General features: G+C 41.9%; 1 protein-coding gene across 6 annotated transcripts in view; it reads left to right on the top strand.

Moving 5' to 3' along the window:
• Positions 1-26,481, top strand: part of TSHZ2 (teashirt zinc finger homeobox 2) — a 262,531-nt gene that overhangs the window by 113,701 nt on the left and 122,349 nt on the right. The window contains exon 1 of one of the 6 annotated variants that reach the window (XM_043527513.1): positions 4,591-4,779. The exons of the other annotated variants lie outside the window; for them this stretch is intronic. Coding sequence (XP_043383448.1) covers positions 4,773-4,779 — 7 coding nt within the window. The 5' untranslated portion in view covers positions 4,591-4,772. Of the gene's footprint in view, positions 1-4,590; positions 4,780-26,481 lie in introns of those variants that run through there. 6 annotated transcript variants of the gene reach the window in all.

Below are 26,481 nucleotides of genomic sequence, written 5' to 3'. Positions count from 1 at the left end.
TAACAAAATAAAACAAGGGAATGGGGGAAATAGTGAGCTATAGCCCTGCTTATACAGTCATAAATCATTCTTACAAGGTTTGGATATGTACAATAGTTGACTAATATGAGGCAATGCTTTTATTCCCCCCCACTAGGGAAAGATCTCATTACCTTCGTAAGTATTAAGGCAGGTCTAATATAGTTTTCATGCATGAATTAGTCCTGTTTTATAGGTATTTATTTTTCCTGTGTTCCATTAGAATCATATGTAATTCTGAAACAGCAAAATCCTATAAACCCTTTTCCTCATACAGGTAGTCCTTACTCACATGAGTAGTCCCATTAAATTCAATGGATCTACTCATATGGGTAAAGGTTTACAGGTTTTGGCCCATAGTCTGGTTAATTCTTTCCTGGGTAAGACCTGTGAAGTCTTACTCTTAGTTAACAGTTCTATAAGTTCTTCCATCGATTCAAGATGTTGCCGTTCACTTGAGATGAAGAGATCAGAACAATTACCTGACACCTGATAACCCTCATTGGCTATCTATTGAAAAAATCAGATTCTAAATAATTACTACTGTACTTTTAAAGCTGTTCATTACATGTCTTACTTATTGTGTGACCTAGATAATTTCCCTAAATTAACCTCTCTTACCTTCCATTTCCTCTGCTACCCTGCTGTTACCTTTCCCAGAATTGCTCCATCATTACATAACTCATTCACTGGATGGAGAAGACAGAGATGCTATGCTGAGTTTTAAAGTGACATTAAGAACCTACTTGCCTAAGCGTTCATTTGCATCTTGTTCACTAGACTTGTCATGGAGATGGTGAGATAATATATTATGAGATGTGTACTGAATTAGCTGTCAATTTTAGTGAAGCTCTCCCTTAGGTATGTGAGGAGAAAGCTGTTGAACGATCCTCATTCTTGCAGGGTTTTTTTCCAGCTAAGATGTTGTTTTAGTCCCCCAAACCCCAGCCAGTTATAGCAAGGCTGCTGTCAGCTGTGACTCCTGCTAGGCACTGGCAGGGCTGTAGTTTGTGCTGGTTACCGATTGCACTTCTGTATAAACTGTAGGGGCCATATTCATGAAATCATGGTGTCACCACAGTCAGAATACAGGGGCAATATCAAAAGCTTGGGGTGACAGTCTACCCTTTGCCCTCTTCCCTCCATGAGAGCTGCAGGGATTGGCCCCAAGTGAGAGTGGTCTTTCAACTGTAGCTGTGTCCTCTCCTTCAGCTGGATAGTACCTATGTTGTGGTCAGCAGCACACACAGGGGGAGCCCATTTCTCCTTAGGGCAGCCGCAAAGAAAATGAGGCAGGCCATCTCTGGCCCATCTCATGCCTGCAAGATGGCCCTTGTGCTGGATGTGTAGCCAGCACTCCCTGTACTCCCATTGCAATACTCCCTTTGGGGAGTACGCTTGTGGTAGCACATTTTGGGAGCTCCTCTACTGTGCCTGCAGCAAGAGGAATGAATGAGCCCCTCGAAAGTTCTTTCCTTTGGCAAATCTAAGACACGAATGACGAGTAGCCATTCAGAAAAAATGAGAAAGAACAGTGGAACCTCAGAGTGACAAACACCAATTACAAACTGACCAGTCAACCGCACACCCCATTTGGTACTGGAAGTACACAATCAGGCAGCAGCAGAGACACACACACAAAAGCAAATACACTACTGTGTTAAACATAAACTACTAAAAAAAAAAGGGAAAGTCTCATTTTTCTTCGGCATAGTAAAGTTTCAAAGCTCTATGAAGTCAATGTTCAGTTGTAAACTTTTGAAAGAACCACCGTAACGTTTTGTTCAGCATTATGAACATTTCAGAGTTATGAACAACCTCCATTCCCGAGATGTTTGTAACTCTGAGGTTTTACTGTAAAATGAATGATCCCAGCACTGACACCGACTCCCTCTGTGGCCGTGGCAAGTCATTTGGCAAAGGCTGGGCCAATTTAAACAGCAGGGTGCTCTGTACCTCTGAAAATTAAGCCTTTGTCCTTTTCAGCTCAATTTCTCCATCTGTAAAAAAGAGGAATACGCTTTCTTACCTAGTTCATGTTAATGACTGAGAAGGTGGTGGGAGTTATTTATTATAATTTATTAAAATAGCCACAAAGAGGCAGATAGTCATTGTCCTAGTGTGTACAATGCACAGGTAAACAAGTCACTACCTCATTGATTAGCCTGGCAACCACTGCAGAAGAGTGGGGGAAACCTAACATTGTACCCTGGTGACATCACTGTACACCGTGCATCTTTGTAAGATGGGTCTCATTCTCTTCCCATTGGGAAAGGTAGCAGTAACGGGTATGAAAGATCAGATAAAAAAAATTAGACAAACCAATCATTTCTGCCTGAGATCACAGCATATTGCATTCCTTACTCTCCAAAGAAAGTTTAAATCCTCAAAGGATACTTTATTGTCAAGGTAACCAGAAAAAAAAATTATATGGCTCTTACCTCTATTTACATGCTTGTTTACTTGCCTGTTCACTTTAAAAAAATGTAGTTACCTTAGCAACAGCAACATCATATGGCTTTGAGGCTTACTCTGTGCTATGGAGCATCTTCTGCAAGGAGCTCATGAATCCATCTCATAGACTCGTGTGCTTGGTCCTGTGGAGTGTTGGGATAGTTTATGCACTAGTTGGTACACTCTTTGTTTTAGCAGACTGAGAGCTAAATTATGCTTTGCAACAGGCAAGAGTGATGTGGGAGGGAGGGGAGGTCACATGCCTTCTGGACTCTGGAGGCAGCGCAGTGAGGCGTGAGCCTTGCTACCCCTTCTGAAAAGATGCTCCCAATTCTTTTCCCTGCAAAAGGGCTGGGGATATGGTTCCACTCAGAACCATACCCTCCAGGCTGCGCGTGCTGCAGGCTGTGCTAGCCCTGCAACTTCTTTGCAGCTGAACGACAGCTGCCTCTTGCAGAGTTGCCCTGTGCCTAGGGAAGGGTTCACTGAGTCTTTTCCCCATCTCTAGTGCACCCACTCAGGGGAAGCAATCATTTGGTCCTGTGGATATATTTGTGCTGCTTCTCTAAAACTATAGCGTGAGGCTCAGCAAAAGGAGAGCAGGGAAAGGTCCCAAGCAGAAGTGCTACAATGAAACAGACAGAGGGTCTGTCTACACTGCACTCAGGACATGCAATTGCAGCATGTGTAGACATACCCAAGCTAGCTTTGACCTATCCAGATCAAAGCTGTTTCACGTAACAATACCAGTAAATCCTCAGCCGCATGAGTGACTGAACAGACTAGGCCCCAACCACTCCGGTCCCTGGGTACATACTCAAGCAGCCACTGCCTGTCCTGCGCTGGCTTCACTGGTATTGTTACTTGAACTAGCTTTGCTCTAACTAACTCAAAGTTAGCTCAGGCATGTCTACGTATTCTTCAGTCACACCTCGTCCTGCCGTCTAAACATATCCAGAAAGATAGAGTGGCTTTAGGGATATACTCTTCCCTTTATTCTAATAAAGTTCCTTGTTCAGTGATGCAGTGGGTCAACAAACAGTACGTTTTTAGGTTTCAGAGTAGCAGCCGTGTTAGTCTGTATCCGCAAAAAGAACAGGAGGACTTGTGGCACCTTAGAGACGAACCAATTTATTTGAGCATAAGCTTTCGTGAGCTACAGCTCACTTCACTTCACTACCTTTTTAGTACACCCTCCTGATATACAGTGAAGCCATTGATGTGTCCAGATTGTTTAGAAATTAGAAATCTGAAACATTTACATAATAAATTGTAATTGACCCACAGAGAGGTCTATATTCCCCTTGAATTGTACAGTATTCATAACTTTCACTGAGGCTAATCTGACAATGCAGCCGATGAAATTCCATTGTAAGGTTATTCCTTTGTTAACCAATAAACACAGTCACAGGAAAGCACAGAATATACTGGATGCAAATTCCAAAAGCTGCACTGTTTTCATTTTCTTTATAGTAGCAAAGAAAAGGCATAATCTTATACTAAAGGGGTTGAAACAGAATACTAATATCCTTTCTGATCATTATTCGCCTGAGTCTTCAGCTCTCATGGGGAGGGGGTTTGATTTATCACTTCATTCAAGAATAATTTGAAGAATAACTGATGGCCGTGACCCTAGATACTATTGTTACACTGTCTATTGTGCAATGCAGACTAGACATACAGTGCATTCCATGAAAACAACCCTGAACCATAGCAAACCCATGACAAATTATTAGGGTTCAGCCAGCATGGCAAATATATATATATATAGGTAAGTGTGGTTTTCTTTGTACTTGGAAAAAGCAAAGTTTCCATATGGCGACTGTATCAAGGCAGTTGTAACCATTGCAAATTCCAGCAAAGTACTGCAGCCACATCTTAATGCTGCACCCAGGACTACTGTATGCTACACACCATTATTTAAACAGAAAAACATCAGACATCACAGCGTGCCCACTTTTCCAGCAGGATGGACCACCTCTCATTTGAGAAACTGTCGTCATTCACAGCAGAGGTGGTTTTAACAAAAGATGTAAATCACACGAGGGGCAGGATATATGTGCGTTGGGTGCAGGGCGGTACTAGTCTATCTATAATGCTGAATTGCTTGCATTGTTTATTCTGGTGTCATTTACAGTAAGTTATAGTTGTGGGTGCTTGCTGCTTGTGTCCCACACTGTCATTTCAGATACCATGCAGGAGCCTGTTAGTTTTTCAGAGCTTCAAGCTTCAGGGGAGCAAAGGCGATGGGACCATAATTTTACTCCTTTCCTGGTTTCCCTTCTAGAGGAGATCTTAAGATGAACTGTGAGTTTGCTGAGTAGCATATTACTCTATGGGTAGTCCCCAAAAGTACAGTGAGCTAAGTAATTTCTTGTGCCAGTTTGATTCTAATTTTAATAATGTATGTAAGGGAGCTACTCTATAAAACACCCTCATCTTAGTTCCTTTCCTTGATATGTTGTCCTCATTTTGCACATCTACTGATTGCCCAGTTGGCTTAAGTAAACCACCATCATGTACATCACCACTGAAATGGGCCAGATTTCTTAAAACTAGTGCTGGTCTTATTTTAGTATAATAATTATATAGTATCTGCAAACTCATGCAGTGCAACTGTGATTGTAAGGAAAGCTAGAATTCAATGTAATCAAATGATCTGTTGCCAGATTTTGAAAAGTATTTAGGTGCCTAAAAATGCAGATAGGCACCTACAGGGATTTTAAACAGCATCTAAGCAAATTAGGTCCTATTTCCCACCTAAATTGCTTAGGCACTTCTGAAAATTCCCCTGCATCTTCAGGAGCTTAAATGTCTTTGAATATCTGGCCCCTTGTCTTGCTCATTATGATCCTCAAGCCACTTCTGATTTACTCCTTCTGTGCCATTTCTGTAATCTGTCCCCTTCTGTATATCCCCTCTGCCAAAACTCAGATGCAAGATTGGACCTCCCCTCTACTGCTCTCCTCTTCTGAGATTTTACCCCTACATAATATGACTTGCATTATTTTTCGTTCTTTTAACCTCATTTCTCCTTTCATTTATCTGCTACTTCCCTGTTCTACATTACTTTAATTGAGCTTGTATGTTCTTCAGGGCACAGACCATGTTATTTTTTTAAAATCTCTGTTAAGTGCCATGCAGAGTTATGGCATGATACGTGTTTGTTATGTATTATTAGTTAATAATAGTTTATTTTACTTTCAGCACAATGATTTTTTCCCCTTCATTCTTTACAAGGCAATCTGAGAACTGGATTTCCCCAGCAAAAGCAACTCATTGATGTTGAGTTTCAGAATTATTTTTCAGCCTTTCTCTGGAGAGTGGCACAAACTGTATCTCTTACTCCTAAGAAAAGCAACCCTTCCCCTGAGCTGGTATGGTCTAGATCAACAAAGTCACTGTGCTCAACTGTCTAATCAATTTCAATTGCTATTGACAGTGCTGAAAACCAAATGTGGCTGCCTTTGAGAGGGGATCTCAGTTTGATACCACAAGTGCACTGAGCTAACTATGCTGATAAATAGTGTCCCCTTTTAGATGCATATGGATTAGAACGGTGATTCTCAATTAGGGGGTACACATAATGCTGGGGTTACGCAGAAGTCTTTCAGAGGATACATCAGCTCATTTAGATATTTGCCTAGTTTTACAACAGACTACATAAAAAGCACCAGCGAAGTCAGTACAAACTAAAATTTTATACAGATAATGACATGTTTATACTGCTCTATATAGTATACACTGAAATGTAAGTATAGTATTTATATTCCAATTGATTTATTTTATAATTATATGGTAGCAATGAAAAAGTAAGCAATTTTTCAGTAATAGTGTGCTGTAACACTTTTTTGTATTTTTATGTGTGATTTTATAAGTAAATAGTTTTTAAGTGAGGTGTAACTTGGAGGGTAAACAGAGGTGAAAGTGGGCCGGTACAGCGTACTGGTAAGAAGTGGCCGCCAGTATGGGCCCGTTCACAGCCAACCTTAAAGCGCTTCTGCCCCTGTTGCCTGTGCCCTCCCATCGCAGCCCTGCCAGTAGGGTCGTTAAAGCTCTTTAACATCGCTGCCCCTTCCCCCCACCAGGCCGCCAAGGAGGGAGAGGGTTGGCAAAAGGGCAGCTGCCCCGGGACCTGGCGATTTAAAAGAGCCTGGGACTCCCAGCCACCGCAGCAGCGGCAAGAGCCCCGGGCTCTTTAAATTGCTGCTGGAGCCCTGGGCGGCGTGGGCCGGGCAGCACTGAAGGACTGGCTGGGGGAGGCTGATGCCCCCAGCTCCGCCCCTTCTGTCTGAGCCCCCGCCCCTTCCTCCCAAGGCCCCGCCCCTTCCAGGGGCCCAGAGTCAGGCTCCCGGACTGGTAAGACTTTTCAGTTATTTTCACCCCTGAGGCTAAGCAAGACAAATCAGATTCCTGAACGGGGTACAGTAGTCTGGAAAGGTTGAGAACCGTTGGGTCAGAAAACAGAGTAGCATGTTGTCCAAGTTAAAGAATTCCACCCAATGTGCTGAGTCCTCTACATTTTTAAGCTAAGGTATTATTTCATTTGGGCCCATCGATCGAGCAATTCCAAAAATCAACATTAAAATTGGCCTGTCACCATACCTTCTTCCTGCTGTGTATACATTATCCAGACCACACAGCTATTGGAAAGTGAAGGCTGTGGCTTTGTTCACCAGCATGGAGAGTATGCAGTCAGAGATCACTCTTTTAGCTCTCAGAATAAGATATGGTACCTTTGCACTCAGAAACACCCAGTGTTCCGAGTGACCTCTGCAGAACGCTCTACCATCTTCTACCCCCTCATTCTGTATTCCTCACCCTGGAAATCTCTGCCTGCTCCCTGCATTGATGTAACTCCTTTTGAAATGGCCAGCACATAGTAGAAAACTCAGTGGCAGTCCCTGGGGAAAAAAACTGCTAATGCTATGACGAGTTGCTTGCTGCCAAACATAGAGCAAGTTCTTTCCTTTTGTTCCTTTTTAATTCTCCGTTTCTCCCATTTGCCAGTAGTGGTCCCGGAACACACACTGCATTCCAACAGCAGTGATCGTGTTCTACAAATTCGAGCAGGAGCCATCCATACACTTAAAAATAACAACAGAAATCATAACTAATACATAGCACTTACATACCACTTTTCATCCAAAGACCTGAAAGGCCTTTACAAAGGTGCGTCAGTGTCATCAGAATTTGTGCCCACTTTACAGGTGGAAAATGAGGAGGTAAAGTGACATGTCCAGTATCACATAGTACTTTCCTAAACTGGGTCTCCTGACTCTCAGTTCTTTGCTTTAATTCCTAGATCACATAGCTCAGAACTCTGTTTTCCCTTCTCCCTCTTTTTCATTGTCTTTAATATCTTAAAACATACGATGTTTGCCCCCAGATGCGTCCTAATACCTGACTAATACACATCACATTTCAGGGTATTCTTCAATAGCACTTATTTAAGGGAAACAGATCTCCAGCTGCTTAGCTGTCTTTGTCACTTTATTCATTCTCTCCCTTCTTGGAATCGTTTTTCTTTGCTGAAGTTTCTAAAGCACTCATAAGCAAAGAAATATTCACTTTGCCAAATATCCCTTTTCAAAGCAGTTGGCAATTTTGCACAGAGGTAGCTGGCAAAAGGCAGATATGCTAGTTAAACAAGAAGGGAGAGTCAGCCAAGAAGTCCCTTTGATGATTATGTTAGGCTGTCCAATTTTCTCTGTACTATGTGGTGGATCTGGCTTTGTGCAACTACTTCAACACCATGAGGAAAAATGTTCCTGTCATTAAGGAACTGGGTCAGGATTCAGGAGTTGTGGGTTCAATTCCTAACTTTATGACAGACTTCTTGTGTGACCTTGAGCAAATTAGTCTCTCTGTGCCTCAGTTTCCCCCAGTAATGCTTCCTTTCTCTCAACCTTGTCCATTTAGACTGTAAATTCTTCAGGGCAGGTTCTATCTCAGAGGTGGGCAAACTATGGCCCCCAGGCCTCATCCGGCCCATGGGACCATCCTGCCCATCCCCTGAGCTCCTGGCCCTGGAGGCTAGCCCCTGGCCCCTCCCCTGCTGTCCCCCTCCCCTGTAGCCACACCACCACATGGGAAGCTCTCTGGGTGGCGGGGCTGTGCGCTCATGCAGGGCAGCGCGGCAGTGTGTCTGGCTCCAGCGCAGCTCCCAGACATGCTACTCTGAGCGGCATAGTTAGGGGCCGGGGGGTTGGATAAGGGGCAGACCGTCCTGGGGGGCAGTCAGGGAGCAGGGGGTGGTTGGATAGGGGGTGGAGTTCTGGGGGGGGCAGTTAGGTGCGGGGGGTCCAGGGAGGGGGTGGTCAGGAGACGGGGAACAGAGGGTGGTTGGATAGGACAGAGGTTCTGGGGGGGCAGTCAGGGGACAGGGAGCGGGGGGGGGGGGTGTTAGATAGGGGGTGAAGTCCTGGGGGGTGGTTAGGGGCAGGGGTCCTGGGGGGGCGGTCAGAGGACAAGGAGCAGGGGGGCGTTGGATGGTTGGGAGGTTCTGAGGGGGGTGGGAAGTAGGAGGGGGTGGATAGGGGCCGGGGGGCCAGGCTGTTTGGGAAGGCATAGCCTTCCCTACCTGGCCCTCCATACAGTTTTGCACCCCGATGTGGCCCTCAGGCCAAAAAGTTTGCCCACCCCGGTCTATCTCCTACTCTGTCTTTGTCCTGCCCAAGGGGCCCTGATCTCAGTGGCGGCCTGTATTGGTATGTCGGTGGGAGAAAGCCTTCCAGCCCAGATTGACAGTCTTGGGCTTCTTGAGCCAGGGCTTTAAAAATTGCTGTGTAGATAGTGCTCTGAAGTTGTGGATCAAGTTCTGAAGCCCCCGCACTTCTCCTTAAGCTTCAGAGCCCATGCTGCAACTTCAAAGTGTCTACACATCTATTTTTAGAGCACTAGTACCGAGCCCTGCTAACCTGAATCTGTCCACCCAGGCTGAGAGGCTCAACCCCACAGGCAGTGTAGACATACCCTTGGTGCTACTGTAATACAAATAGTGTCCATACCATCTTGGGCACTACTGCTCAGTCTGTCTGAAAACCACCTTCCAATTGGGCATTTGTTCTACTGTGCACTTCACTCTCCCTACCTCTTATACTCCAGTTGCTGCTTCTCTAGCCCTTCTTCTCGTGCATGCCCTGTCTTGATTAAATGACAAAAAGGTCAATGAGTCAGTCTGGGAAGGTTACAGCAAGTCCCTTATTACCCAGACGAACTCTGGAGCCAGCTACAATCTGTGATGCCAGCCTGCACATTCTGCCCCTCACAGCTTCTTGGCATTCATTTTTCCAGCTCCAACAGGCACAAAATTCTGCTGCTGCTTAGGAACATGATTGGCAGTATAGTTAAGAGAAAAACATTGCTCCGCACCTAATGCACAATACTCCCCCTTCTTTTCCATGCCTGAACACTACCTACTGCCTTCAGAAACATCCACAATGGCTGGGATGACAGCTTGCCAAACCCAGTCACCACCATTTCTCTTGCAATGGCCACAGACCAAAGCGGCCGTTACAGCGGAACGCCAGGGGCAGATTGCATTGTCATAACAGTACAAGATGTTGATCCATGTAGCAAAAAGGCCTTTCCTACATATGTCCTTTAGCTATGACCTCTTACATTTCTTTGCTGGTCCCGAACCAGTCAACCTCACTCTGCCACCTGTTTCCCCATGTGCCCTCCTATCAGTAAGGTTGCAGGAGAATGGCCACTCATGTCTCAGGAAGAAACCTGAGTTGAGCTTTTTGGCTTTCTCTTTAGATCTGCTAGTATGGCTATTTTTCAGAGTTGCACAGTTGTTCCCTGGGTACAAATGCTGCAATGCCTTCCCTTAAGTTTGCTCTTTTGATCACTGGTCTTCCCCATAGCCTGGAGATGCTTTTCCTTTGTGACTAACCAGCTATTTCACTGGTTAGTTTTTGTCTTGTCACCTAGGGTATTTTCTAGCCAAAAGGAGGAAAGGCAAGACTTGTGCTTAAAGCACAGTTGTGGACTCAGGCACTCTGAGTTCAATTCCCAGCTGTGTCAACTTCCTGTGTGACCTTTGCCAAGTCATTTAACCTGGCTATGTCTCAGTTTCCCCATCTCTAAAAGGAAACTCTCATTTGCACAGCATTCTGGATTATTATTCATTATCTCTAGGGTGCTCACAGAGTGGGGAACACTTTAAGGCACTAAAAAACTATAAAGTATTTATTAAACTCAGGAGGTGGAAGCAGCTGCCACTTATGGTGCTTCCTCCATCAGTCCTTCAGGGGAAGGTTTTTATCTTTACAATCTAAACACAACATTTTTATTCTGCTCTTGTTGAGGGTTAATGAGGGTATTTAAAATAACCCAACCTTTTCTGACCCAAGCTGGAGGGGAGCCCCATCAAAATGAACGAGTCTGATCACTCCGTTAATTCTCTGTGCGCTTCTTAGTTAAAGCCGAAAGCAATGCTGCCTTGCACGTAGCATAAATGATTTCTAAACTGCAGTGGAAAGTTCCAGTGAAGTCAGTTGCATTGGCCCTTTCCTCTTATTCTTCAATAAACAGTAGACACAGGGCAACAATGATGGTTTGACAATAGTTGCTCATCCTGGGATTTTGCCACTCTCATGAAAAAAAATATTGTCATGGACAAATGAATGTTGACAGTGACCATACCAAACAATTCAAGAAAAAATTGCAGTTTTATATGTATTCCTGCTCCCTTTGTCAATATTTTAAAGATGGCTCTTATTTCAGAGAAGGTATTGATCGCGTATAGGTTAGGCCCCTGGTTCCATTTGTCATTTCTGATATTATAGCGTGTTATCGTTTAAAGCTGTAATAGGAGAGGTGGCTGAGCTTAAAGCAAACTGGTTGTCTGAAGCTTTGATAAATGGCTAGATGGTCTTTGTTTCTGCAGCAGTGAGCAGTTGGCTGCTATTTGCTTTACCTTTTATCCAAGAATAACTGTGTGATGGGTTCTGGAAGTGAACAGTATCATTTTGTCAGATGTGGTTCAGAACTAGCCGGGTGGTCCTAGCTAAGCAGCTGAGGGATTTTTAACACCCGACAGGATGTTAGCAAAGGCCCTTTATAAATCTGAAACAGTTCTGGCTCCACATGGCTGCTTTTGGTTGGAAAGTTCTCAAAGCTGTTTATAAGGTGAGAGGACAGGAAATGCTGAGGGAAAAAATTGTGCTTTTGAAAGCAATTTTATTCACATGGAATGATCTTAAGAGATTGGAAGGCAAAGGACAGAAAATAGATTTTTGTAAGGAAAAGATGAAGTTGGAAGAATCTTGTGATTGTAAACACAGGGCCTGATTTTCAGACATGCTGAACACCCACATCTCCCCTTGACTTTGGAGTCTCTGATAAAAAGGCCAGTACAGTGTTTATGCATTGTAACCTACAATATTGTCAGAGAGTAGGACACACATTCATTTCTACATAACACAGTCATTTCCTGGAGGTTTGCATCTGGACTCCATATTATCTGAACAATCAAAGTTCTGGAAATGGAGGGTGGTTCTTTTCTCTTTTTAGCAGGCAAAATATGGTGATCTTGGCTTTGCAAAAACCTCTTTATGTACAGTATAAAGGAGGATGTGCTGGAAATCTTGCCAGGCAGTCACGTTCCCAGGAGATTTTACAATCTGATTTCCATGCCAAAGAGGTTCAGATAATTTTGATGGAGAATCTGGACTTTTAGATACTTAAATTTACTATATGTTCACCCATCACTGATTAATACCTTACAGTGGATTATAGTGCTATTTGGAATTATGCTTCATACCAGATTTTCTTTGGAGCAAGCATGGAAAATTTGTACTCCTTATTACAAGTTGTCTAGGTGAAAGAAATCACTCAAGTTCAGGGAACTGGACATAATAGCCTTGAGGTCGAAATGTCAGGTTTGCCACACCTAGGCTGCCAGACTGAGGTTCCAGTCGGGTTCATGAAGGCCTCTTCCACATTAGTTTTGCAACCATATTTTAAAAAATATGCTTAAATAGGACTGAAAACTCAATTGTAACAAAGCTTGACTTCAGTTGCCAGGTTAGAACAACGTTCAAGAACTATGCATCCCTGAATTAGAGTAGTGTTGTTCTATTATAATCTGGTCCCCATTCACACTAGTTGGCCAAACCATGTTAAAACTTCATGTGGCAACAACTGTGTTTAAGCAGTTTTTAAATTTGATTACAATGCCAGTGTAAACAAAGGGCTCCACCCTGAACCCCACTAAGGCCTGTTGGTGACACTTTGATCATTCAAAAGGGACATATAACTGGCCTAAACCTCCAGATGGGGATTCCTCTTCCAGTTCCTCTTTCAAGTTTCTGTTGTGGGGGGTGTTTTGGCAGGCCAGGGACAGAAGGGGGTGAGGCTGGACCCTTCTGCACTTACACAATTTCTGTCTGTTACAGCTAAAATGTAGTCAAGAGCAGCCCTGTGGTTGCTCTAAAGCATGCTGGTGCCCACATAGGTCTCCAGCCTCCCCCTCAGTTCGGAAGCCACAGCTGTACTCTGCAGTTCCCACACCTCCGCTATGCCCAGCGGAGACTTGGTGCAAGTCTTCTACCTTTCATCCTTCTGAAGCAGAATGCATTTGACTGTGGTGGTCTTTTGGATGAGACCTGGAAGATTGAGCTCCTGTCTGTTCTACATGTATATTAAAGGTGATGTTGCACTTTTCACAAGAACAGGGGTTTCCCAATGTGGCCTTGAATGAAATGTTCCTATTCACTGCAGTTGTGCTGTTTGACACTTGGTTGCCTCCCAGTGCCCCAGAGATAGCTGCATTTCAGTGGAGCTTTATCCTTCAGAATGAAAGATTCTGTATGAAGGTAAAATGTTATTCAGTCTACGGCAAATGTACCTCTGAGAGCAATAGGTGGTAAATGCAGGAGGACACCGGTGTGTGGCCGTAAGGTTACAGTGTTTAAAAATGTAGGAAAAGCAGGTTGTCAGATTTCAATAAACCAGTGGAAATGAATAGATACGAATCTCAAAGCGGGTTGCTTCCTAGTGGGATGAAATTTGAATAATAATAATATCACACTCGAACCAACTCATGCCTGGACTAATGGCTAGCACAGGCAGAGTTCAGGTATAGGGACGACAACTTGTAGATATTACTCATGATACCAGGCAATGTCGCTGCACATTTACACACAGTATAAAAAAGAGAGGAGGAGGAAGAAGAAGCTGGGGATCAGTGCTCTGAGCTGCAGTTCGCAACAAAGAATTTTTGCTGTTCCAAACTGTCTAAACTTTTAAAAATAAAAGATGTGCAGTATTTACAATGCTCTTCAGTATTCATGAGGCTTGCTACTTGTTGTAAGGTGAGATGAAAACAATACTCAGTAGATTTTCATAAATGACACACAACTGTAAGATTGATAGATGATGCAGGTTTAATGTATGTGAAGTTCAGCGCCAACATCAAAGCTGTGATGTACCCAAACACTGGGTTTATTAAATTCCTGTTTTGTTAAATGATCATCCAAAGATTTTTGCCACTTCCTTCCACCTGAAAAGAAAGGAAGGTAGTAAAGAAGAAAGGGGGAGGGGAGGAAATCCAAGATATTCCACTTAGTTTTGCTGGAGAATTATATCAGGACTGAAAGAGACAAATATTTAGACATACTGCACAGAGATTAATGGGAGAGTCAGAAATACATGGAATCCACTTAAATTGATGTGATTTACTTATGAATGGTTAAACATAAGTATTCTCTGTCAAATGCCACACCTATTGTGTTAACCCTTTCTTTCCCCCAGCCTACCTTGCCTAAGTTAGTTAAATTGTTGTTAAAGGCTGGTGCACTGGGCAGAGAGAGTCCAGAGATCCTCTCCCACACCTCAGTGTGCTGGGGCAAAGCAGAGTAGGAGTAAAATACACTCTTAATTCCCTCTTCTGCACTAGGAGAAGGCTTGACTAATAAGCCTGCCAGGACCAATGACACCTCCTCTCCAATCCCCACAAAGTCCTATTGAAGAACCGCTGCAGTCAACATCAGGAGCTGAGATGACAAGGAACCTAATATGCTACTCATCTTTGAAGCATCAGCAAAGGTGCATTGGGGAGTGAGTTGCCTAGCCTGCCCTGAGCCAGCCTGTCCTTCACTAATAAGACAGCTCTTGGTAACCTCTTCTAAGCTGCTATGACTCCATTCTCAGACCCCATCTCTGGTGCACCTTTGGTAATTTAGCACAGGATTTTGCCCTTAATCTGCAATCATTAAGTGGGCTGTCTGCCAGCACTTGTCAGGCTATAGCTTCATGAATCAGAATAGACTTACACATCTTCTCAACTCTTCTTTAAACCAATTTCCTACTTAGTTTCTTCATTATGTTTCCAAATATGCAGCACACACCAGTGATGGGAGCAGTGAGTAACATTTTCTTCAGTGGGGCCTGCCTGTATAAACAGCATCTCTTAACAAAAGTATACTTGCTTAGTTTCACTTAGTTTCAGGGTCATTTCCTGTGACAGCTGAATGTCCGTCTTCTTTATCACCTCAAGATTTGGAGAATTGCTCTAAGTAGTGTAGTTGTGTTCTCTAAGCCAGCCAGCTGTGCTGGAAATCAAGCCTTTTTAGCTCAAGTGAAGCAAGCTTGAATCATTACCTCTCTGTAGTACTTCTGCACCGTGCCAAATTTTTTTAAAATATAATTACTATTATATTTTTTTCTCTAATAAGAATCACTGACTTTGGACTGATGAGTGGCACATGCTGTGATGTGCTGTATTTGTTTTATCGCTAAAAAAAGTATTTAGAAGCAAACAATGTAAAAAACAAACAAAAACAAAAACAAAAAACAAAGAGGCCACACGATAAGATAAAAAGAAACTGCCATTTCAGAACCGTAGAAGTTAAATAAAATCTACTTGTGTTTTTTTCAACATTCTATTTTCAAAACATCTGCTGATCGTGTAAATGTCTGAGGCCCCAATCTTGCAAAGATTTACATACCTACTTAACTTGGTTTCAGTGGGACTGCTGACAGTGCAAACTTAAGCACATATGTAAATCTCTGTACAGCTGGGGCCATGGTCTATATTGTGAAAGGTATCGGGTGATGTTTGTTAGCACATCAGCTTGTACCATAAATAGGTTGGTTGAATATTTTCCATCTAAACTGTTATTTGATGGGAAACTGGGTTTGCAAGAAACCAAATTTTTCACAAAAAGTGTCTGATTTCTGTGGAAAATTCCAACTTCTCATCAATAAACCCTAACCCTAACCCTAGCCCAACCCTGAAAAAAAAATTGTCTGAAACATGAAGTATTTTGGTTCAGAAAAGCCATTGTGGAGCCTCAGAGAAGTTGTAGGTCATGCGCCTCATATCCCCATCTCTGTGTATCAGGTTTCCCAGCTGGACTAGATTTCCCATGATGCACTGCAGTGGCTCAGCAAGAAGAGATGCTGTGAATTACCAGAGCAGATGTAATGCAGCCAGGAAGCCTGCCCTACAGAGGAGAAGGAGGCATGAAGCACCTGAAGTAAAACTCGTATCAGATATTTCTGAATCAAAAGATTTTTGGCAGAATTCTTTTTTCAGTTTTTAGCCAGAAGTGTTCAGTTTTGGATTCCCCCCCCCCCATCTAAATTTTGTAAAAACACAAAACCAAACCTGAACAAACCCAGAAAAAATGCCCATTGCGGTGTGAATAGCTGGCCAGTTCTATCATAAATGTTAGTACAATATGCAGATCTGGTACCCTGTATGAAGAATTAAACTTAAAAATTGGGGGAAAATCCATGAATATTTGTATGAATTTTATGCAAATTTACTTTGTCTCTGTTCATACTCCTTCTCCTTTTGGCTTTCTGTAACTATTCTAGGAAATAGTTTGTGGACAGGAATGTTTGTTGAAGGGATAAATTTTCAGCAAATTCTCAGAGAAAGCGAATTGCAGATCCATGATTGTGAGTATATGCATTGGAACCTCAGTCTAACATCATCCAGCCAGGGAAAAGGAACCTACCATGCAAACCGTGGTGCCTAGTCCACGGTTTGCATGCCTAGTCTCTGTGTCTTGTCCAAACCGCTAGAATTTTGTATAGTGAATACTTGTAGCAAAGTGCTTGTGAGAATTATCTAAATAAATTATTTGGCAGATAATTTTAAATAACAAATGCATTTGAGAAAAGTGCAAACTGCAGGTAGACACTTATTGAACAGAAAAAGAGGCAAAATTTGTCAGATAACTGATTTATTGCAAATGATTTCCCCCAGCTCTTCCTGCCAATGTAAAAGTAGGTCCTGGTGATTTACCAAAGGTCACTCGGTACCATACTGTGAGCTCCTTACATACATTAGCCAGGAGTTACTTGAACAAGTAGCTCCACTGAAAAAGTGGAAAGAGAAGCAGAGGCTGAGAACATAGGGGGAAAAAGGATGGGGAGAGAAAAATAAATTAATAGATACAACACATCACTATATATGACACCCACCTGTACCATCCTGGCTTTTATGAAGGGGCTGCTTTACTTGCAGGCTTCCCTTTAGCTAAAAAGCATGGTTTAGTATGTTGTTTGTTTTTTATTGAAATCAGCTTTGCAAAAAGCCCGCACCATTTTGTTTATACCATAGAGTTAATATCAAAGATGTTCACAAAACTGCAAACTCCCACAGGTTTGTTCACCCCTAATTTCAATCAACATGGATGCATGCACTTTTCAAATGAGTGATTTTCTTTTTAAAGAATTAAGATCTATGGGACATGAAGCATTAACTTGTACTCAGACCTACCCTTCTTCACATCTACTCATATGTCCCTTCTTTTTTTCCAGTCTTCTCTGTTAGTATTTCTGGTTTGACTTTTCCTGTTCAAGAAGGGCCAAAATTTCAAGAGGCTTCAGTAACTGCACTCAGACTATTTACAGATTCACTAGGTTGCCACATGCAAATGGACATTTAGAGTAATTGTACACCTTGTTTGCTTAGTAAGTCGTTTGCTTAGGAAACTTTTCTATGGGCAGTCACAGAATTTACCAACACAAAATGGATGCTCTCCAAAATATTTTCAGATGTTTCTTGGTGACTCTACCATCCTTCTTCAAGTATAGAGATGAAATGTGTACTCATAGATGGTACCATTTGTTCTGCCAACTTGGCCTTTAAATTCACTACTACACTTCTGAACATGCAAGCATGGAGTGCCATGCTGAAAGTCATGAGACCTAGGTTCTATTCCCATTTTGCTGGTGATGTTGGGCGAGTCACCCTTGCTCTGTGCCTCCATTTATGAAATGGGCAAAGTAATAGTCATAGAACCACAGAAATGTAGGGTTGGAAGGAACCTTGAGAGGTCATCAAGGCCAGCACCCTGTGCTGAGGTAAGATCCAGTAAACCTTGCTTATCCCTGACAGGTGTTTGTCCAACCTCTTCTTTAAAAAAATCCAATAATGAGAATTTCACAACCTCCTTTGTCACTGTTTGTAAAGTGCATTGAGATGTATAACTGAAATGTATTGTTTTGAGGTATATATGAAAGAATTTGGGGATTGGTCCTGCTTTGAGCAGGGGGTTGGACTAGATGACCTCCTGAGGTCCCTTCCAACCCTGATATTCTATGATTCTGTGAATTGTGTGATCTCTGTTTACCTGCTGTTCCTGCAGGTGATAAAACATGGAGTTATATAGCTAATGTCTTTCATTAGTGCACCTAAATAGTTACATCTGAGATTAGTTAAGAAAGATAGGTTACTGGGCTGGAATTTAGGGGACTTGTGTTCACTTCCTATCTTTGCTAAGTATCCTCTATACAGCTTTGCGCCCCAGTTCCCCATCTATAAAATAGATACAATACTTCCTTTGTCTGCCTTGTCTATTTAGATTGCAAGCTTTCCGAGATAAGAAGTGTGTTTTAATATTTATAGCACCTAGCACCAGGAGACTCTGGTCTTGACTGGGCCCTCTTGCTGTAACAATAATAATAATTAATAAATTAAGAGCAGGCGGTAAAAAAAGGGAGGCTGGGGTCTAAATGACGTGGTAATTAGTATCCACATTTACCTTTTTTTAGCCCAGCTGCATAGTAAATGCACATTTGAGTGCTTTTCTCCTGGATATTAGCTACATTGGAACTTTTATTTGTAATCTTAGTGAGCACTCTCCAGTGGTATGATCTGCACACTGAGGTGACTACTTTAAGTTCGCTTTTTTAATTAAGGTTTTGTATTGTAACTAGTCAATGTACATTATTGGGAGAATGAATGCCAATGCCAGTGCTTTTTCTTTCTCTCCTTTATCTTTGTCAATGATTCAAAGACATGATTTATGGTTACTCTCCGTCTTTCAGGATCATCCATCAAGCACTGGTTTCACTACAGGGCTCGAAGTTGTAAATCATGCAGAAAGGCTGTCACTCATCTCATTTAACCCTTTGAGCACAGAGATGGGGCAGGGGGCTGCACTTACCAGAACGAAAACAAGAAATGGCATTAAAACAGCCCATAAAATTGATGAAGTTCAGCTAATCTATACAATTAATTCTCTGTGTAATACAATAATTATTATGAGGTGCATTAAAATAGTGGGCATGACTCCACCTTCCACATTCATTCTGAGAACCTGGAGAGCCCATAAAATGTCACTTTTTGTTTTCTCTTCTCATCTTCTTTCAGTTTTTTTAATGTCCATTATAGATGTGAAGAGCCGGGTTTCACTTTAGAATCAATCACAGGCTAGTTCTGATTGTGACCTTGCAGCGACTAAAGAATGAGTGCAAAAGCCCATTAGCAGCTGCTATTTTAGGCTTTGTAAATTAACAGTTCTTCTGTCTCTCTCTCTCTCTCTCCTGTACTTCTCCTCCCCCTTTCTTCTTCTTCTTCTTCTTTTTTTTTTTCTTTTTTGACAGCAAAAAAATGAAATGTGTAAGTGGCATGGGAGCTTCCACACTTAGCCTTGTTTCCCCATCTGGAGGGTCGGTGACAGCTTTAGCCAGTTGGCTGATTGCCTGTTCATATGTCTCCCTGCCAGCCTAGGTCAGAATTCCCAGCTCAGATTAGCTCTCTCTTACCTTTCAGACAAAGCCTGTACCTGGTCTGAGCACAAAGCCAGGAAGACTGGCACTAAATAATGGGGCTTTATGATGAATTATTATTAATAATACTTATTATTATTGTTTATTTAATTTTTTTAAAGTGTCCAAAATTGGTTATTAATGACAAATATTTGTTTGGGTCTATTTGATCAGATTCTACTGTGACGTGTTGACAATTTTTTGTTCCTGAATTATGTATAGCTCTGTTTTGCCTAGGCAAGCTGATACAAACAACGAATATACTTAAGAAAAAGATATATCGGTAAATAAACTGAAAGGCTGTAAAATATGAATGTTCATCATCCAGGCTGTGATGCTTCTCTTCTTTTTTACATGAACTCGGCTTGAGATGCCATTTAGGAGCTTGGGACTTCTTCTGTTCCAGAAATCTCTGCAGCTTGTCACAGAAACAAATGACACCAGAGGGAACCTTGTCTTACAGTACAATCCTTTTCATGAACCTTAGTCTTCTTAAAATACTCATAATATGAATTTATATCTTGACTTATTAGGAGATCAGATCTTACCCTCTCCCTCGATTAAGTACCTCTCCTCTCTTAACCGGTACTGTTTCCCTTCCCAGCTCAGTATTTAGTATCTAGTCACCTAACTCCAGGTGACTGGGAACTGCAGAGCCCACAGATTAATGTACTCATTCAAAATGATTTATTCTATTTTATTGTGCTGAGTGCAGATAGGGTGTCCTGCTGGTTGGGCATAACAAGTAGGCAATATTGCCTGTTCTGTGCTTTAGCTCTTTGTATAAAGAGCTAATTCCTACTAGAAAGGATCACACCTGCCACTTCTCTGTGAATCTGGTCAATAAAAAGAACTTTGAAAAAAGTTTTTCTGTTTGTATTATAAAGTGTCTGTTATATGAGTGGGAAAATAATTTTGGAGAATAAATGGTTATCCATCTGATGAGGTTAAGAGGAAATTGTCCTTGTGTGAGACACATTCTCTTTTCTAAATATTGTCCATCCCACGTATCATTATACACTAGTGGTTTATTTCATCCCACTGGGACTAAGAATCTCTGCTGTTAAAATATACTGTAAATGAATTACAGGCTGCCATCTCTCCAAGCTCTTAATTAAGACTCTGATATAAAGCCATGGTGTCTAATTACAGCAAGCTGTCATACAGTCACTTTTTAAAAACCTGTGTCCAGATAAGAACTGGAGACACTAGAATTGCTTATTTAATTATAAGTGTACCACACTGGCAGATTTTTGTAAGTCTAGAGGCCAATATGACTTTTACCGTTGCTCTCAATGTTCCTACCTTACCGCATAAATTCCACCTCTATTTTCATCTCACCAAACACAATTGCTGTTAGGTCTGTGCAAAATTTGGCAGGCTTACTTTGGCAGATAACTCAAATGTTTTCTTCCATTTTTATCTTCATGTGTGAATCCCAAATCTCAAAGTGAAACTCAGTCAAAACTGCCTGGCCTGCTTCAGCACCAAAACCAGTAGGAAACCCTGAACTTGCAAAATCATTAATCAGCCTGTGGTGCAGTCAGCAATCCGTCCCAGGACTGTCCGCTTCAGGCCAAGATTTAGAGAGACCAGGTGTGGTGACACTAGGCAGCACAGTCTGGGAACTAAAGATCACAGTGAGAACACCCAAGTCTTTCTGTGTCCAGCAGCTGCAAAAATACTCATGTTTATTATAACAAAGTCCTGTCTCTTCTCTGCTAAAACCCAGCACACCACATGGTCACTAAAGGTGGGTACTAGGCTTGTCTGAAATCCTCTTGAACTTCAGCAAAGCTTTTGATGAACATCCTCTGAATCTTGAGTGTTTAATGAGCCCTGACACCAGGATAATGTCATGTGGTTTGGTTTTGTTGCAAACATTTCACATCACTCTACCTGCTGGAAGTCCCTGTTCTGGGATTTGCATATGGTAAAAGCTAAACAATAAAAAAAGGAATTAATATGATGAATGATGATGGGTACATTTCCTACAACTGATTAAACACTTTTGCCATTCTCACGGTCTTCCTTCACCCACCTCACATCTTGTCAGAAAGAGAGGTGTGAGTGACTTTGTCGTTGACATTAAACAGTTGTGTATACTTCTAGCAGCAAAGTGCTATCTGCGGAGTTTGTTTACTTGATCTGTATTTCCAATCACTGCAGAAGGTTTACTAAAGCAGTTCATTACTGATTTATTTATGATGTATTTAGATAGCAAATATGGTTCTGTCAGCAGTTGCTGGCTAAACAGTGTTGACAGACATTAATAGCATATGGTATAGGAATGGAATTATGATCTTTAAAGAGTTTTCTGATTCTCAGCATACATGTATAAGTTTTATTTTTCCTATATAGAGAGACAGGGAACTTGCAAACAAGGAAACTGTTTTCTTTTTCTTTTTGTAACCTTTGGGGTTTGGTGGTGGTGACATTAAAATCTTCAGTGCTGTTTAACTGTTCAATTTAATGGAAGACAAATTCTCCCAAAGGTTTAATTTACTCTCGCAAACTGAAATCACGGCATTCTTACCATGGGAAATGGCCTTAATTTTCCCAGCCTTCAGTATACATCAAGCATATAATTCATTTCTCCCCACTCAATACTTCCCTCGTTAGAAAACAAAGTTTTTGATATTTAAATGTTACAGAGTTTAAGTTGAGACACAGATCCTCTCAGACCCGTAAAGTGCATTTGCAGGCATGATTGCCTCTCTTTGACAGCGACAGATTTATACAGGTTTGAACAGAAAAACACTTGAATTTTTGACCTTTAATTGGCTGTTTCCTATAACACCAGCATTTTTATCCAGTGTCAAGGAGGAAAAATTGTTTGCCGAGGAAGGGAAGACAGGTGGTACCTCAGAGGCGAGACTGTCTTTGGTCAGTTGGTATAGTTCAGAGAGTTGGGGTATTTTTAGCTGCTAAAATCATTTTTGGGTGAGGAAGGACTCTGAGGCTTGAGAGGGGAGGGATAGCTCAGTGGTTTGAGCATCGGCTTGCTAAACCCAGGGTTGTGAGTTCGATCATCCTTGAGGGGGCCATTTAGGGATCTGGGGCAGAAATTGGGGATTGGCCCTGCTTTGAGCAGGGGGTTGGACTAGATGACCTCCTGAGGTCCCTTCCAACCCTGATATTCTATGATTCTAGGGGAAGGGGAAATGAGTGACATGCATAAGGCTATTTCTCAATCACATGTGAACAAACAGGTTGGTTTGTTAATATGGGAAAAAATCTGACCACTTTTGTTAGGTTAATGATAATGTAGGAAAAGAAGTTAGAAGGTGCTGTCTAAATTTCAAAATAATAGGTCAAATTCTGTTCTCAGTGAAATGGAATAAATCCAGACTAACTCTTTGCTAGAGTTACTCTGAATTTACAATGGTGCGCAACTGATCTTGGAATTTTGGACCAGTGCCTCCACTAATAAATGTCAAAGGTCTAAATTATACGGTAAAGCAAGATAGAGAAACAGAGAGCTAAACAGAACAGGAGTACTTGTGGCACCTTAGAGACTAACAAATTTATTAGAGCATAAGCTTTCGTGGGCTACAGCCCACTTCATCGGATGCATAGAATGGAACACATAGTAAGAAGAAATATAAATACATACAGTGGGCAGTTGCCATACAAACTGTGAGACGCTAATTAGTTAAGATGAGCTATTATCAGCAGGAGAAAAAAACTTTTGTAGTGATAATCAAGATGGCCCATTTAGACAGTTGACAAGAAGGTGTGAGGATACTAAACTTTAGGGAAATAGATTCAATATGTGTAATGACCCAGCCACTTCCAGCCTCTATTGAAACCCAAGTTAATGGTATCTAGTTTGCATATTAAATCAAACTCAGCAGTTTCTCGTTGGAGTCTGTTTTTGAAGCTTTTCTGTTACAAAATTCCCACCCTTAAATCTTTTACTGAGTGGCCAGAGAGGTTGAAGTGTTCTCCTACCAGTTTTTGACTGTTATGATTCCTAATGTCAGATTTGTGTCCATTTATTCTTTTGCGTAGAGACTGTCCGGTTTAGCCAATGTACATGGCATAGGGGCATTGCTGGCACATGATGGCATATATCACATTGGTAGATGTGCAGGTGAACCGAGCCCCTGATGGTGTGGCTAATGTGATTAGGTCCCACTTGAATAAATATGTGGACAGAGTTGGCATCGGGCTTTGTTGCAAGGATAGGTTCCTGGGTTAGTGTTTTTGTTGTGTGGTGTGTGGTTGCTGGAGAGTATTTGCTTCAGGTTGGGGGGCTGTCTGTAAGCGAGGACTGGTCTGTCTCCCAAGATCTGTGAGAGTGAGGGATCATTTTTCAGGATAGGTTGTAAATCTTTGATGATGCGCTGGAGAGGTTTTGGTTGGGGGCTGAAGGTGACAGCTAGTGGTGTTCTGTTATTTTCTTTGTTGGGCCTGTCCTGTAGTAGGTGACTTCTGGGTACTTTTCTGGCTCTGTCAATCTGTTTTTTCACTTCAGCAGGTAGATATTGTAGTTTTAAGAATGCTCAATAGAGATCTTGTAGGTGTTTGTCTCTGTCTGAGGGTTCGGAGCAAATGAGGTTGTATCTTAGAGCTTGGCTGTAGACAATGGATCATGTGGTGTGTCCTGGATGGAAGCTGGAGGCATGTAGGTAAGTAAGCTGTCAGTAGGTTTCCGATATAAGGTGGTGTTTATGTGACCATCGCTTATTAGCACTGTAGTGTCCAAGAAGTGGATCTCTTGTGTGGACTGGTCCAAGCTGAGGTTGATGGTGGGATGGAAATTGTTGAAATCATGGTGGAATTCCTCACGGGCTTCTTTTCCATGGGTTCAGATGATGAAGATGTCATCAATGTAGCGCAAGTAGAGTAGGGACGTTAGGGGACGAGAGCTAAGGAAGCATTGTTCTAAGTCAGCCATAAAAATGTGAGCATACTGTGAGGCCATACGGGTTCCCATAGCAGTGCCGCTGACTTAAAGGTATATATTGTCCCCAAATGTGAAATAGTTGTGGGTGAGGACAAAGTCACAAAGGTCAGCCACCAGGTTTGCCATGACATTATCGGGGATACTCTTCTGAGCAAATGCTATGGGCATACAGAATAAAGCTGGTGAACTGGAATTCTGCATTTGCAAAGAAAAGCAAGGGTTTATTGAAGTAACAGATCCATGGCTGAATACAAGAAATAACTGGTGTTTACTAGGCTAGGCAAAACAAAACTGGAGAAAGGGTACTCTTATTGGTAAGAAAGGATGTAGAGAAAGCCAAGGGAAATGAAGTAATGGGCCAAATTATCCCTGGTTAATTCTATTTGTTTCAGAAGAATTGCACCAGAGATGAATTTGGCTTAATGTGAATAGAAAAGTTAAGAAGCAATTAACACAAAAAAAATGATTACAGGTGAGACACAAGCAAAAGCAAAGTAATTCTCAGGTCAGGACTAGCCTATGGTCCATTCTTCTCTGACCCATGAGCCCTTGAGCCTTAATAGCCCCTGATGTTTGGTCCAGTAGAGTTGACCCGGCAGTTCACCAGCAGTCAGTAGAAGTCTGTGTCTTTGCAGCCGAGTTTTGGTTACTTTTTCCGATACCACCTCTATAGCAGGGAGTGGTTCCTGTGCTGTCTGTCAGTATGTGGATGTGCGCATTGATTCAGTGGGCCTGGGTATGAGCCATATTGTGGCTTGTTAAATTAGAATTCTGGAAACATTTATATTGGACAGAAGAAAGAGCTCTGAGGAAGCCTGGTTGATACGGGATACTTTGCTGAGTTCTTTGGGAGCTCTAGCTCTGGCTACTCTGATGGGCCAGAGACATTAGAGTGGTGGGTAGAGGGAGCAGGTTGGCCAAGAGACGCATTTCCTTTAAAGTTTCAGAGTAACAGCCTTGTTAGTCTGTATTTGCAAAAAGAAAAGGAGTACTTGTGGCATCCGATGAAGTGAGCTGTAGCTCACGAAAGCTTATGCTCAAATAAATTGGTTAGTCTCTAAGGTGCCACAAGTACTCCTTTTCTATTTCCTTTAAGCAAAATTTGTTTTGATGAGAGGACAACAGACTGCAGGTTTTGCCTGGTGCTCTTTTTTTCTGTGAATGTTTTAAGGTGGCTTCTCTTGCTTAAAAGAGATATCGACTGAAAATTTAGTCAATTAAATAAAAATGGGTTAAAAGTTGTTTCAGGTACTACACCTGCCCCTGACTTTTAAAAAATGCTTTTCTCCCCACCGGTTTTGGGTGAAAGACACACACTTATAACAGGTGAAACTGACTACACGGAGGAAATAATAAAATTGGTGACATGCAACAGTGCTGTCAAATATACAAAGTAAACAAACTGATAAAAAGAGGTGAAATAATATCCCCCAATCTCTTGTCTATACAGAAAGGACATATCTATAATAGGGAAAATGTGGATTTACCATGTATTAGCTATTCCATGCTAGTGTAGAGACGGCAAGCTGTAGCTTTAACATGTTAGCTGGGCAAGAGAAACCCGAGTGAGCCACTAGTTAACACTACAACTTACTTTGTCTGCACTAGGATTTTATCATGTTAGTTAACACATGTTAAAAACACACCTTTTCATTAGTGTAAACATGGCCTGAGATATTTAAAATGAATGTGCTGTTTGCTTTTGAATGCAGTGGGTTAATCAGAAGTCTGCAGACAGGCTATAATGGAGTGGTGTTGGCCCCTGGTCTGTGAAAAATATGTGTTTTAATTTTATAGCCTCAAAATCAATTTTACTTAGTAAAATTCTGAAGGATTTTCGTCACTTAATGAGTCAGCTGGGACAATTTGCAGACCCACTATCCAATACATTTTCAAAGTTGTGCATGTTTTTAATGGTGTAGCTCCCACTAAAATCAGAAACATGCTTTTAATTCTAGAGGCTGCATTTGTAGCATTTCCATTATGTAGCTCCAAATACAGTATGGCAATTATTTTGGAATAAATCATTTGATTGTGGATGGAAAAGTAGGATTTTTCTGAATGGCTGGGCCTGAGGC

The sequence above is a fragment of the Chelonia mydas genome, chromosome 13 (assembly GCF_015237465.2).
Source record: "Chelonia mydas isolate rCheMyd1 chromosome 13, rCheMyd1.pri.v2, whole genome shotgun sequence".
Classification (NCBI taxonomy): Eukaryota; Metazoa; Chordata; order Testudines; family Cheloniidae; genus Chelonia; species Chelonia mydas.
Note: the sequence above shows the minus strand (reverse complement) of the source record. Positions and strands in the feature narration are given on the sequence as shown.